The 15,913-nt window shown below is 37.1% G+C and overlaps 1 protein-coding gene across 1 annotated transcript in view; it reads left to right on the plus strand.

The window, feature by feature from the left end:
* ADGRL4 (adhesion G protein-coupled receptor L4) overlaps positions 1–15,913 on the plus strand; it is a 323,327-nt gene that overhangs the window by 140,041 nt on the left and 167,373 nt on the right. Inside the window, exon 4 of the mRNA XM_053693324.1 lies at positions 11,874–12,029. Coding sequence (XP_053549299.1) covers positions 11,874–12,029 — 156 coding nt within the window. The remainder of the gene's footprint in view (positions 1–11,873; positions 12,030–15,913) is intronic.

Here is a 15,913-nt window from a genome sequence, read left to right on the forward strand (position 1 = left end):
GCCAGGTCGAAAGATGCATAAGACACTGACGATAATTCCTCCGGAATGCCATCATTAACAGACCCACCCTTTGGAAAAGACAAGTGATGAATAAGACGGAATTTACCCGGATCTTTCTTAGGAACCACACCCAAAGGTGAAATACGCAAATGGGTGATTGGGGGAACTTTAAAAGGCCCCGCCATTCGACCCAACAAAACCTCCTTCTCAAGTTTACTCTTAACAACATCTGGCCATTCCCTAGCTGACTTCAGATTGCCTCTATAATGAGCAACTCCACCAGAAGATGGAATTTTAAAACCATATTCAAAACCATGAAACAATAACAAAGCTTTCTCCCTAAAACCCTTTTGTTTAGCGTAAAGGACGAGCCACAGCTCCATCCCGCTTAACCTCACTGGAGTTACTCCCTTTTTCAGACAACTCCTGGGCTCCACCCAATTTGTTCTTTTTGAAACACTTGGAGAATGGGTGAGCACCCCCGCACCCTGAACACTCATGTCTGAATTTAAAAGCAGATCCCCATTTGCAAATCTTCTCATTAAAAGCGAAGCAGAAAACTTTTTTAACTGTTGCCGACGACCACTCTGGAGCGACCCGCCGGCTCCCCCACGAAAATGCTGCGAAGACCTTAACGGGGTCATTATCTTGAGCCAAAGACCCATATCTCGATCATCCCATTTCATCTCAGGCTTAACCGACAAACGTTGCCTAAATTGCTCATCATAAACCCACCAAGCCATACCCCCATATCTTCTCTGAGCAGCAGCAACTTCATCTAAATAACAAAAAAGAGCCACTCCCTGTTCAGGAAACTTACCAGCAAACACACTGTCATAAATAACAAAAGCTTGAAACCAATTAGTAAAGGTTTTATGTAGCTTTCTGTACCGTTTTTCCTCTCCTCTTCCTCCTTTTTTGACGCATCTTTCTTTGAATCCTCAGGTATTTCAAAAGATTGGTCAAGCGGTAACAGAGAAAATAACTCAATAAATTCTCTCTTCCATATCTTTTCCCTTAACTCAACCATCAAGTGCATACCTAAAGGCCTGATAGAACACAAACAAGACCTAGCCAAAGCTGTATCAGCAATTTTAAGTTCAGAGCCCCCCAACCCTTTATTCTCAACATTAACCACATTTGACTGGGGCAATCCAACTGCTTGAACCTGAATTGCTGACCCTTCACCTTTAGTGCCCTCAACAGACCTCCCAACTGACACATTTTGCAATGCAGATCCATGAGGAACCCAAGAATTGGCGACTCCGCCTGGAACTTTAGCACCTTCTAACTTAGCTAACAACTCCCTTAAACCCGCTACAACAGTTACTGATATAGGATCAACATTCACCCCAACTTTTTCAACCCCAACATTCAATTCCACGGAACCAGATCCCCCATTACCTGTTCCAAAATCCAGAGCCGCAGTAGACTGATCCACTTGAGATGCAGCCGTGACCTTCTCCCTACTTTGGAACCCAGAAGCCCTAGGTTCCGTAATAGCCATCTCTTGTTGACTTCTTTCAGCCTGTAAAACAGAAACATGTTACAAACCCCCCCCGATGGTGCCCAAACACCAATACCCCTACTAGCCGTAGACATACCCAACCTGCTATCAACCAAAACCCCTCTACCCTTCTTAGGAGCTGTAACCCCAGACACTTCCACCCTTGAGTCCCCATACCTCTTGCACTGTCTACCTCTACATTGTATTCTACCATTACCAGACCTGTTTGGACGTTGAACAGAATTAACCGAACTATTAAATGTATTGCTATGACCCCTTCTCAAATTCCCTTGATGGCCAAAATTAAAATTGTTGGCTGTACTCACCCCTGCTTCTTCTCCCCTCGAATTAGAACGTCCCGCCATCGGAACGCCGTCCTCAATATCAAGCCTGATATTATCCATCCAGGATTCCTGTAGGCCATAAGCTTCCCCACTCAGGCCGCCATTTCCCACCACCAGAAAACCAGGAGGATTCACAGGCCGTGACCCAATCTCATTCCCTTCTAAAAGATAAACATTATTAGAAACAGGCAAATTTTCAACCACATCAACATTCCCGCCCCTCAAATTTCTTAACTCACCCCATAAAATTAAATCTCTCGATGCCCTAACTGCTGGCTTAAACTGGCAAAGAGAACCAACCGTACAAGGAGGAGAAGAAGGTATAAAATCCTCCTCAGAGGAATCTAAATATAAGGTTAATTCCTCATCGCCAGTACAAGCTTCTGCATCAGGCTGATTCTCAATTACTTCAACCCCCTTAACTCTTTCATCTAACACTCGATAAGTCTGCTCCTCAAAACTGCCACTAGGCCTCAAAACCTGGGCCGTCATTGAAACTTTATGTACCTGTGCCTCTACCACCTGAGATAAAACAGATTAGCCTGGAACCCCTGCCTCCCTTCTATCCTCGCCTCTTTGTCTTTCTAATACACCTACTGACCTAACACTACTTACTTCCTCATTACCAACACCCACTAAGCTAGGCCTCAACGAGCTCTCACTTGCTCCGGTACAGAAACACTGCTGCTGGATGGTATAGCAGGATGCCTGGTCTCCGCTTCAACCTGCCGACTCCAAGAACCGGAACCTGTTCTCTTCTTCATGGTCGACTTTACCCCCGGACTGGGGCTGGATCTCCTGCGGCCACCGGTACTTCCTTCAGAATCCGGATCCAGACGAACCGGAGGCCTAGAACGCCTTACCGGTCTAGGAGAAGCAGCCTCTTTATCCACCCTCTCTCCGGTATCCGGAACCAACAGTGGACGGAGCTTTTCTTCGAGCCAGGTAGGGCCCCTTTTAACTGCTTCCTCCTTAAGCTGCTCTAATAGAGCATCAAACTGCGCCATAGCGATAACGCAAACGACAAGCACTTTTCCACACAAATTTTTCTAACAAGCTAATGACAGATTCTCCCGCTCTTTTCTTAAGTACGCAGTAGCGCGTGCTAACCCCGCCCATTACCCCTTAGTACCCAATCAGAACAAACCAGGCCTATTCCTCCAACGGTCAAGGCCCCTTCCTGTTACTTCACACTCCCAGGGGCTCCTTTTTTGACTGTGTTAAATAATAGCAGTCAGTTTCCTTCACACGTGTGCGTTTCAGTGCCTGCCTGCCAGGGCACAGTGTCACCCCAGTGCAACTCATATCTGGTGTAACAGTAGTGTAGATTTAAAAAAAACAACACTTTTTTGACTGTGTTAAATAATGGCAGTCAGTTTACTTCACACGTGTGCGTTTCAGTGCCTGCCTGCCAGGGCACAGTGTCACCCCAGTGCCATCACTCATATCTGGTGTAAAAGTAGTGTAGATTTAAAAAAAAAAACACTTTTTTGACTGTGTTAAATAATAGCAGTCAGTTTCCTTCACACGTGTGCGTTTCAGTGCCTGCCTGCCAGGGCACAGTGTCACCCCAGTGCAACTCATATCTGGTGTAACAGTAGTGTTGATTTAAAAAAAACAACACTTTTTTGACTGTTTTAAATAATAGCAGTCAGTTTCCTTCACACGTGTGCGTTTCAGTGCCTGCCTGCCAGGGCACAGTGTCACCTTAGACATTGAAGCCCACCTTAGACCTTGAAGTCCACCTCTTTCAGATTGCATTTTAACAGTTTTTCACCACTAGAGGGTGTTAGTTCACGTATTTCATATAGATAACACTGTGCTCGTGCACGAGAAGTTATCTGGGAGCAGGCACTGATTGGCTAGACTGCAAGTCTGTCAAAAGAACTGAAAAAAGGGTCAGTTTGCAGAGGCTTAGATACAAGATAATCACAGAGGTTAAAAGTATATTATTATAAATGTGTTAGTTATGCAAAACTGGGAAATGGGTAATAAAGGGATTATCTATCTTTTAAAACAATAAAAATTCTGGTGTAGACTGTCCCTTTAAACGGGGAGTTTGGTCTGTCACTGTGAAGCGGGCGTAACCCTTACACTACCTGATCGATACAACATCATACCTGATGTTTTAAAGCACGTTATTCCAAACAATTTAGCAATGTTAGGTGATTTATGCCCTTTGTGGATTAAAACCAGACTCTGCATCAACTATGTAATTTTCCATGGGAGTATTGCCATGGATCCCCCTCCGGCATGCCACAGTCCAGGTGTTAGTACCCTTGAAACAACTTTTCCATCACTATTGTGGCCAGAAAGAGTCCCTGTGGGTTTTAAAATTCGCCTGCCTATTGAAGTCTATGGCGGTTCGCCCATTCGCAAACAGTTGCGGAAGTTCGCGTCCGTTGTTCGCGAACGCAAAAATTTAGGTTCGCAACATCACTATTTGTCACTTTTTAAACAACTAATGAAACTTTAAAAAATACATCTACATGTTAGTCATAGACTAATCTTTTCTTTAAATGCATCATTCTATCTAGTATGTATTTAGTGTTTAATGTCCCTTTAAGGAGAAACCAATTTTACAGTAGGCTGTCCCTTTAATATATTAATGCTCATTTCACCTACCCATTGAGTAGAGTAGGATGGTAATATACTACACTGATGCCTTGTTAAAAGTTTGTAAGCAGTTGAGAGTATGTATTTAAACTGTGCCGCAGAATAGCAAAAAGATTCCAATGGGTACAGTGGTCTGTGAAGGTTTGAATTGTCTCTAGGATTGTGAAACAAAATTAGATAATTGATAATACCTAAGCCACTGCTTGAAAAAACAATTGTAATTTTAATTTATTTCCTGAAAAAAATGGATAAAGGGGTATTAATTTATGCAAGGTATTTGGTGTAAATACTAAATGGTCGTTTCCCAGTTTAAACTGCGTTTTAGGTAATATATTGGCATTTAGTGGTAAAGGAGATGTTGAAATTATATTGAGCTTTTTCAGTATTGTGCACCATGAATGAAGAGCTTAAACTATTAGTGGGAATCTGATTGTGGGCTACATTACAAGTGGTGCGCTAAATATTTGTTTGTTTTTTTGCATTTTAAAAGTTAAAATTAAAAAGTAAGCACACAAGCGAAACCCGATGTGTCCTATCTTTAGGACTTCAAATATCATGAAATCATTAGCCTCACCCCGACCTTCAGTGCTAAACTCAAAGATTATTATGCCAATTTCACATTCCAATGTTCTATACAAAGAAGAAAATGTTCTTTTTATTTTTAAAAAATTATTTCTATACATATATATTTTAATTTTTCTAAAATTGAAACTAGAAAAGTTTATACTGTTAGGTAAGGTCGGGCAGACTTGCTGGGCCTATGGCTCTTATCTGCCGTCAATATCTATGTTTCTATATATCTATACCTACTTTGCTGGGTAGGGCAAAGTTATGAAATCAAGCATAAAAAACAAATCACATTTCTGTGTGTAGTATCGTACAATTGCCTCAATATTTGTACACATGTTTTTTCTATTAAGGCATTAAAGGGACAGTTTAAACCTTGGTCAACTTAAAGTCTTACCTAAGATTAAGCTGCAAAAAACCTCCTGCTCCCCTTTCTATATCATGCAGCAGGAAGTTATTTCTTACCACTTTGAAATGGCTGCCAAGCTCTGCCCACTGATGACCTCATGATTTGGACTGCATATGGTGTCCAATCACAAAAGGCTCACTAGTTTGATTCAACAGACTGTCAATGCTATTCAGCAGAGTGCCTAGATGCAGCCCCGATCGTGATGTCGTCAGTGGGCGGAGCTTGGCAATCATTTCAAAGTTGCCAAAAACAAAATTCATTTTAAAATAACTTTTTTACCGTTCCTGCTGCATGATATAGAAAGGGTTTAAGGAGGCTATTTGCAACGTAAACCAAGTTAAGTTTAAGATGACTAAGGTTTAGACTATCCCTTTACGTTTTGTCCCAACCCCACCATCTTTAAGTTTGTTACAAAACATTTGAGAGACAATTTTATAAACACCCATGGAAACCCATGATCAGCTTATTTTATAATAAACAAATTTCTATGTGTTTTTTGCACTTCCAATGTACTTAAATTACAAATTACATTGTGCATATTTAATATGATTTTTGCCTATGTAATTTACATACAAATTCTACGTTTTTGATAAAATGAGATTTTTGGTGAACAATTCTGTTTTCAGGGTAAAGTGGCTTTAGATAATTCTACCAGGAAAATAGAAGTATAGGCGAGCATTCTTAAATAATCTCACCAGCCCAGTGACCTTTCGATCAGCAGGCCCTCAGTGTTTGGGTAACATGTGCCTTTAAAAAAAATTATAATGAAAAAAATATATTATGATATAAAAAATATATTATGATTAAATTATTCATATAGAGCATGTCATTTTAAACAACTTACCAATTTACATCTATTATAAAATGTGCTTTGTTCTTTTGGTATCCTTTGTTGAAGAGAAAATCTAGAGAGGCTCGTAGGACCAATGGAGCATGCAAATATCTTTAACACTCTGGCCCCCATGTACTAAAGGTCGAGCAGACAAGCTTCCCAAGTCGAGAAGTTTTCCCCTCACCTTCGCTACATACGGGCAGGAGACGCACAGGATCCGCTGCCTGTGTGTATCATTACACGCTCAAGTGAGAGTTCAAAGCCGGCCCCTTCTCTCACATGAGAGAATCCAATCACGTGAGAGAACGAACTGTCAATCACAGAGAGCGAGCGAGCACTCTGATCAACCCATCGATCAACCCATCTGGATTTACTGTTCAAAAAAGGATACCAAGAGAACAAATCAAATTTGATAATAGAAGTAAAGTTGTAAGTTGTTTAAAATTACATGCTGTATATGAATAATTAAAAGTTAATAAAAGTTTACGTTTGATTTTACTATCCATTAAAGGGACAGTAAACCTTAAAAATAATGTTATATAATTCTGCACATAGTGCAGAATTATATAACATTATTTAGGTGCTATAGCCATAAAACCCTTTTTTACCTTTTAAAATGTAAAAATGACAGCGCTTTTACAGACCCGCTCTCTGCTCTCTGCTGAGTGGGCCTGTAATATTTAGTCAGCGCATCGGGCCAGCTGTATAGTCACAGCCCGGCCCAACCGCGCCATAGCACTAAGTGCAGCTCGCTCCTGTCACAGGAGCGAGCTGCACTTAGTCTTATGGCATGGTCGGGCCGGGCTGTGACTATACAGCTGGCCCGATGCGCTGACTAAATATTACAGACCCGCTCAGCAGAGAGCGGGTCTGTAAAAGCGCTGTCATTTTTACATTTTAAAAGGTAAAAAAGGGTTTTATGGCTATAGCACCTAAATAATGTTATATAATTCTGCACTATGTGCAGAATTATATAACATTATTTTTAAGGTTTACTGTCCCTTTAAGCAAATTTTGCTAAGACAGCACATCTCAGTTTAGACTAAAATTCTTCCTCTCTTGAACATAAAGGTTTTCTTCTTTCCAAATGATTTATATGGCAAGTTATAGGTCTTCAGATTTTCCAGATCACAATGTTTTATTCACTGATTAAATACTCTGCTTCATACACCAGAATTCATATCCATGTTACATAGAAATATGAATCCCACAAAGCTTTGGATTCAGAAAAAAATAGATATAATTTGCAGTTGGTGAGATCATATTCTGAGAGGAATCATTTAACTTATTTCAGAGCTCTCCTTTCACTGTGTTTAGTTTTAATCAATTCTCTGTGCTTTTGTTCATTGTCAGTATAACTGTAGAAAGTGCATAGAACATTCCCCTTGACTTGCTGAAGGAAAGTTCAGCTTGTCATCTTTTATACTTCTGTCTAGAGACTATGGAGCTGAAAAAAACTGAATAAATAGTCTGTGCTAAAGGGTATTTGCCAGCAATGCACTGTTGATTGTGAGATTTTATGATTCATCTTACACTTCCTGATGACGGAAGTCTCTAAATTACTGACATTCCTTTACTTTAACCTAAAAATAACTCTCTTTTAACATGGGAAGAACAAACTAATTATCTACTGGAAAAAAAAATATTAGCTGTATTAAAAAAGTTTACTTCTAGCGCAGTTAACGCTCGAGCAGGCGCATTAATTAGCATGCCGCTTGTTATTTTGCCTTATATTGTAATATATTCATTTCAACCTTAAATGAATATTCTAGTCAAAATTAAACTTTCATGATTCAGATAGAGCATGCAATTTTAAGCAACTTTCTAATTTACTCCTATTATCAATGTATCTTTGTTTTCTTAGTATCTTTATTTGAAAAAACAAGAATATAAGCTTAAGAGACGGACCATTTTTGGTTCAGCACCTGGGTATCGCTTGCTGATTAGTGGCTACATTTAGAAACCAATCAGCAATTGCTACCCAGGTCCTGAACCAAAAATGGGCCGGCTCCTAAACTTATATTTTTGCTTTTTTAAATAAAGATGCAAATAAATTGAAGTAAAATTGATAATATGAGTAAATTAGAAAGTTGCTTAAAATTGTATGCTCTATCTGAATCATCAAAGTTTATTTTTGACGAGACTATTCCTTTAACTTACTGGATCTCTTCCTGATTAGCATCTCCATCAACCATGTGTTTTTAATTCAATGCATCATAAATACTTCTGACAAAAATGTACCTTGCCTCTTTCTGTCTACAGCACCACTCCACCAGTAATGTCATCATCTCTCATTTTGCAGAATATATTTTTTCTTATAACTATGAAGCTCAATGCACTGCAACCCCCCACATCTCAGTATTTATCTACAAAATGTCTACCCAACATTTCCTTTTACTCTTTTTATGCCCTAATTATTTCCTTATCTACTTCCTCACACCTTTATGTCCAGGACTTTACTTACTCTAAGGCATTCTTTATTACAAATGATTAACACAAACAAGCACTTTAAATACTTGCAACATAAACTAATTGCAAAACACAATATTCCATTAATAAAAATGGCTCAATATGGATGAAATAGGAGTCACTGTAAAGCACACAATACTAGCCACAGTACCATGTTCACTGTCTATATACAATCCCTTGGTCTCGTCAATAGCAGCTATCAGCCAAGTGGATCTGTTTTATGCTCCTCCCTGGAAATGTCTTTTAAACAAAACAAAGGGAAAAGCTCATCCCAAATTCAAGCTAGTGTTCAAGCTAGTGTTTATTACCCCTTGAAAAAGTGTGCGTAGAGTTCAAACAAAACACAAAGGGTGTGTAAAAATGTTAAGATGTAACTGCTTTTCACATAACTCTAGTAAGTGCAATTTTAAATTAGTTTTATGTTTTAATAAATACTACCTTGAGTCTAGGATACATTTTTTTTCTTTTGCTTTATTGTGTTCTATGGGATTCTTTGTCTTAATCTTTAATACTTCTTTTCAGAAAATCTTACAAATTTATGAATATAGTGTTACTTTATTTATTTATTACCCTTCATAGTTTCTAGACTCCACTTCACAGCTAACTCACACTTTTGTACCTCCCAATCACCAACACATTCGGAAACTGAAATTTCCAAAGGGTCCCAGTTTATCAAGTTGTGAAAGCAGATTTGGAGCGCCAGCATTTCAATCTAAAGTGTGGTGGAGTGAAATCATCTCAATTTGATCTAATTGGGTTGATTGAATTCCCTTGCTTGCGGCTGATTGGCCACCAGCGAACAAGGGCGGCATTGCAAAAGCAGTTAAATTTGGGCAGCAAGGTATGATGGACATATTTACGATAGCGAATCATGTCCATCCGGTCTTTGTTAAATGGAGCCCAAAAATTGAATAATAAAGTTTTGAAACTGGGGGTTCAAATGGAGGATCAAATGTCCTGTCCTATGCTTTTTAGTATTTTTTTAATCATAATCTTACCAAGCATAACTGGTTTTACAGTCTTATGTAGAATTGGATATCTTTGCAAATGCATACTGAAATGTAGCTGAAATTAACTTTAAATAGGATTTTCTTTCTGTTAAAACAATGAAGAAGTAATAAGCCCACATCCATTATGAATATGTTTCTGCTATTTTAAGAATAGTTTGCTCTTTTTATAGTTAATTATTTAGAAAAGAAATACATTTTCATGATTATAGCCTGCACTCAACACGTTTGTTGCTTAACCTGACACAATTTTAAGCAACCTATTAAAAAAAAAGGATGTTGGAAAACAACTTTGCAAGATAAAATATTTTCTAAATGACAGATAATGTTATACAATATAAATGTTACTAGTACATAAAAAGTTACTTTCTTTCCAATTTGTACAAAGTTTTGGAGCACTGCATACTTTTAAATACTTGCTAAATAAAATTACAATTTTAATTGGAAATTATGCAATTCTTTTAAAAATAGCATATTCTAACAACATATTGGCACATTAATATTGATTGCAATGTTGCAGGTGAAATATTGCTTGATTTCATATGCATATACTAAAGCTACATTTTCCTATGAGGTGTATACTGTTACTGTTAGTGCAAAGAATAGGATTAAATAGATATTTGATTGCAAAAATATAAATTTTTATTTATTTATTTATTTTTTGCATTATGTGAACAGGCCTGAAATGCTATTAAAGTACCTGCAGTCTTCAATATAATATATATTTCAGTACAAATAAAAGTTATGTTTTGTTTTTAGATATGTATTTTTCTTATTCTAATAAAAATCTTTTCGTTCATTAAGAATAATATATACAGTTTATGTTTAATTCTGGCACAAGGTTTATAATTGAATATTGTACTTTGCAAAAAAATTTCTTGTCTGTTTCATTAGGGCTTTTGAAACCTGCAATTTAAAAGTTCTTTAGAGCAGTGTTTCTGACCCGCGGTCCTCAAGTACCCCCAACAGTCCAGGTTTTCATTATAGCTGAACTAGAGCACAGGTGAGAGCAGGTTGGTTACCATGGTTATTGATCAGCTGATTATTTCACCTGTGCTCTAGTTCAGCTATCATGAAAACCTGGACTGTTGGAGGTAATTGAGGACTGCGGTTGACAAACACTGCTTTAGAGAGTCAAATTTTCAGTGCAATGATTCCTAAAATAATTTACCTATCCTTTGTACATGGTACCCAAAGTGTTAGCTCAGCATGACTGATGTTGATTGGGTGTTGCTTTTTACCAAGTAGATTAAAATAAAATTAGTAACTTTATGGTAAATGCTCAAAGACCATTTATTCTGGTAAGATGATTTAAGTTTTAAATAAAGATAATCCAAGGTAAAAGGTATATATTTGTTTTCTTTTTCACAGTTGCATCAAGGACAAAATAATAATTTATGTTGGTTAACACGTCCTTTTAAAAGGACATGAACGCTATTTTTTTTCTTTCATGATTTAGGTAGAACATTCAATTTTTAACAACTTTCCAGTTTACTTCTATAATCAAACTGGTTTCATTCTCTTGGTATCATTTGTTGAAGGAACAGCAATGCACTACTGCCTTCTAACTTAACACATGGGTGAGCCATTGATAATTTGTATATATATATATATGCATCCACCAATCAGCAGCTAGAACCTAGGTTCTTTGCTGCTCCTGAGCTTACCTAGATAAACTGTTCAGCAAAGGATAGCAAGAGAAGGACGCAAATTAAATAATAAAAGTAAATTGGAAAGTTGTTTAAAATTGTTTGCTCTGTCTAAATCATGAGTGTCTAATTATAGATTTACTGTCCCTTTAAATTTCCATGTTTTTTTCCCAGTGCCAATTAATTTAATGGTAACTCCTAACAGTGCATATAAACACATAAACATTCATACAGATTTATTTATAGACATATTTTATAGCTTTACTAAAAAGTTTTTTTATGCATTATTTGAAGTATCAGGGCATGCATTATTTTCAAAATGACGAGCGTAAAATCTTTGTGTATAAATGCATTTTTTATATGTGCTGTAAAATTACATTTTCAATTTGTGCTATGAGGCATTAACTAACAAGTGGACAGTGCTTATATTTCTAAACACTTTATTAAACTTCAATTTTACTTGGTATTTGCAGATGTAGATGAATGTAATGAAAACAAAATTATAGGCTGTGGTGATCATGCTAAGTGTGAAAACACGGTTGGAAGACACAGTTGTTCCTGCAATGAAGGTTATCAACCGTCCTCAGGAAGATTACAGTTTCAAATCGGTGATGGTACTTTTTGTCAAGGTAAGTTATATAAATATTATCCATCTCTGTCTCATTAAATTAGTAAATAATATTTTAAATGCAGTCTGCAATATATTTAAAAAAAAAGATGCAAAATATGCAAATTATTTCATTTTGAAACACACTATATTTGAGAATAATTTACATGTCTATTTTCAATTATAGGATATAAAGATATCTGAAGTCCACTTTTAACATATGTACATTGTAGCTGAAAATGAATTATAATATCTCAGCTTTAAAGAGGCTTTTTGGTCAAAATTGAAATGCACATAGACGAAATACATCTTTGAATAGAAATATATTTTCAATATACATACAGTATACTGGCAAAAATGCTTCTATTAAAAGTTATTAGTGTTTTAAAGGGACAGTCTAGTAAAAAATAAACTTTCATGATTCGGATAGGGAATGTAATTTTAAACAACTTTACAATTTACTTTTATCATCAATTTTGCTTTGCTCTCTTGGTATTCTTATTTGAAAACTAAACCTAGGTAGGCTCATATGCTAATTTCTTAGCCCTTGAAGGCCACCTCTTATCTGAATGCATTTTGACAGTTTTTCTCAACTAGAGGGCTTTAGTTTGTGTCATATAGATTACATTGTGCTCATGCAAGTTGACTTATATAGGAGTCAGCACTGATTGGCTAAAATGCAAGTCTGTCAAAAGAACTGAAATAAAAAGGCAGTCTGCAGAGGCTTAGATACAAAGTAATCACAGAGGTAAAAATTGTATTAATATAATTGTGTTGGTTATGCAAAACTGGGGAATGGGTAATAAAGGGATTATCTATCTTTTAAAATAATAACAATTCTGGTGTAGACTTCCCCTTTAATGTTAAAATTGTTCTCTGCACGTGCACATGAAGCAAAACTAAAAATTCTCAGTTCACTAGTATTTTATACACAGCAATTGTTCAGAGCACCAGTGATGCAGTTAGAGTCAATACAAATTGATACAAGCACCTTAGGCTATCTAAGCAAGTGCTGTGTTTAAAATGCTGGTGCACAGAGCATACTTAAATACCATCTTGAAACAGCTATAGCTTTTACTAGAAACAATTTTGCTAATACATGTATATTACAAAAATGCTTGTATCCAAAAGTGAAATGCACCCGTGTCCAATCCAATTTTGGCTGAATTGTCCCTTTAACAGGGGTGCAGTGCTAACGAGCAGTTTTCTTTCACTACTCACTTAACTGCAGCGCTTGTATTACAGGTTTTTAGAAACCTGGCGATAAAAGACAAGAAGTGAACGTAGAGCAAAATTTTGCTCCACATCTCACTCCAATACCAGCGCTGCTTACATTAGCGGTGAGCTGGCTGAACGTGTTCGTGCATGATTTCCCCATAGGAATCAATGGGGGACAGCCGACTGAAAAACCCCCCCAGCATTTAGCTCCTAACGCAGCACCATTGATTCCTATGGGGAAAATACATTTATGTCTACACCTAGCACCCTAACATGAACCCCCGAGTCTAAACACCCCTAATCTTACACTTATTTACCCCTAATCTACCATCCCCGACATCGCCAACACCTACATTATATTGATTAACCCTTAATCTGCCGCTCCCGACACTGCCACCACCTACATTAATTATACTTATGAACCCCTAATCTGCTGCCCCCAACATCGCCGACACCTACATTATATTTATTAACCCCTAATCTGCCGCCCCTAACATCGCCGACACCTACCTACATTTATTAACCCGAATCTGCCGCCCCAACATCGCCGCCACTATATTAAAGTTATTAACCCCTAAATCTAAGTCTAACCCTAACCCTACCCCCCAACTTAAATATAATTTAAATAAATCTAAATAAAATAACTATCATTAACTAAATAACTCCTATGTAAAACTAAATACTTACCTATAAAATAAACCCTAAGCTAGCTGCAATATAGCTAATAGTTACATTGTAGCTAGCTTAGGATTTTTTTTTTATTTTACAAGTTTGTATTTATTTTAGCAAGGTAGAATAGTTACTAAATAGTCATTAACTATTTAATAAACTACCTAGCTAAAATGAAATACAAAAGTACCTGTAAAATAAAACCTAACCTAAGTTACAATTACACCTAACACTACACTATAATTAAATTAATTCCATAAATTAAATAAAATTATCTAAAGTACAAAAAAACCAAACACTAAATTACAGAAAATAATAAAAAAATTACAAGATTTTTAAACTAATTACACCTAATCTAATCCCCCTAACAAAATAAAAAAGCCCCCCAAAATAAAAAAGCCCTACCCTACACTAAATTACAAATAGCCCTTAAAAGTAATCAGCTCTTTTACCTGTAAAAAAAAATTACAAATTCCCCCCCCAACATTAATACCCACCACCCACACAACCAACCCTACTCTAAAACCCACCCAATCCCCCCTTAAAAAAAACTAACACTAACCCCTTGAAGATCACCTTACCGGGAGACGTCTTCATCCAACTGGACATAAGTGGTCCTCCAGACAGGCAGAAGTCTTCATCCAAGCCGGGCAGAAGTGGTCCTCCAGACGTGCAGAAGTCTTTATCCAGAAGGCATCTTCTATCTTCATCCATCCGGCGCGGAGCGGGTCCACCTTCAAGACATCCGACGCGGAGCATCCTCTTCATCCGACGGCTCTTCTAGAATGAAGGTTCCTTTAAATGATGTCATCCAAGATGGCGTCCCTTCAATTCCGATTGGCTGATAGAATTCTATCAGCCAATTGGAATTAAGGTAGAAAAAATCCTATTGGCTTATTGGATCAGCCAATAGGATTGAACTTGCATTCTATTGGCTGATCCAATCAGCCAATAGAATTTTTTCCACCTTAATTCCGATTGGCTGATAGAATTCTATCAACCAATCGGAATTGAAGGGACGCCATCTTGGATGACGTCATTTAAAGGAACATTCATTCCAGAAGAGCCATCGGATGAAGAGGATGCTCAGCGTTGAATGTCTTGAAGATGGACCCGCTCCGCGCCAGATGGATGAAGATAGAAGATGCCGTCTGGATGAAGACTTCTGCCCGTCTGGAGGACCACTTCTGCCCAGCTTGGATGAAGACTTCTGCTGGTCTGGAGGACCACTTCTGCCTGGTTGGATGAAGACGTCTCCCGGTAAGGTGATTCTTAAGGGTTAGTGTTAGTTTTTTTTAAGGGGGGATTGGATGGGTTTTAGAGTAGGGTTGGTTGTGTGGGTGGTGGGTTTTAATGTTGGGGGGGATTTGTAATTTTTTTTACAGTTAAAAGAGCTGATTACTTTGGGGCAATGCCCTGCAAAAGGCCCTTTTATGGGCTATTTGTAATTTAGTGTAGGGTAGGGCTTTTCTATTTTGGGGGGCTTTTTTATTTTGTTAGGGGGATTAGATTAGGTGAAATAAGTTTAAAAATATTGTAATTTTTTATTATTTTCTGTAATTTAGTGGGTTTTTTTTTGTACTTTAGATAATTGTATTTAATTTAGGGAATTAATTTAATTATAGTGTAGTGTTAGATGTAATTGTAACTTAGGTTAGGTTTTATTTTACAGGTACTTTTGTATTTATTTTAGATAGGTAGTTTATTAAATAGTTTATAACTATTTAGTAACTATTCTATCTAGTTAAAAGAAATACAAACTTACCTATAAAATAAAAAAAAACCTAAGATAGCTGCAATGTAACTATTAGTTATATTGTAGCTAGCTTAGGGTTTATTTTATAGGTAAGTATTTAGTTTTAAATAGGAATAATTTAGTTAATGATAGTTATTTTATTTAGATTTATTTAAATTATATTTAAGTTAGGGGGGGTTAGGGTTATACTTAGATTTAGGGGTTAATAACTTTAATATAGTGGCGGCGACGTTGGAGGCGGCAGATTCGGGGTTAATAAATGT

Source organism: Bombina bombina, chromosome 10, assembly GCF_027579735.1.
Source record: "Bombina bombina isolate aBomBom1 chromosome 10, aBomBom1.pri, whole genome shotgun sequence".
Lineage (NCBI taxonomy): Eukaryota > Metazoa > Chordata > Amphibia > Anura > Bombinatoridae > Bombina > Bombina bombina.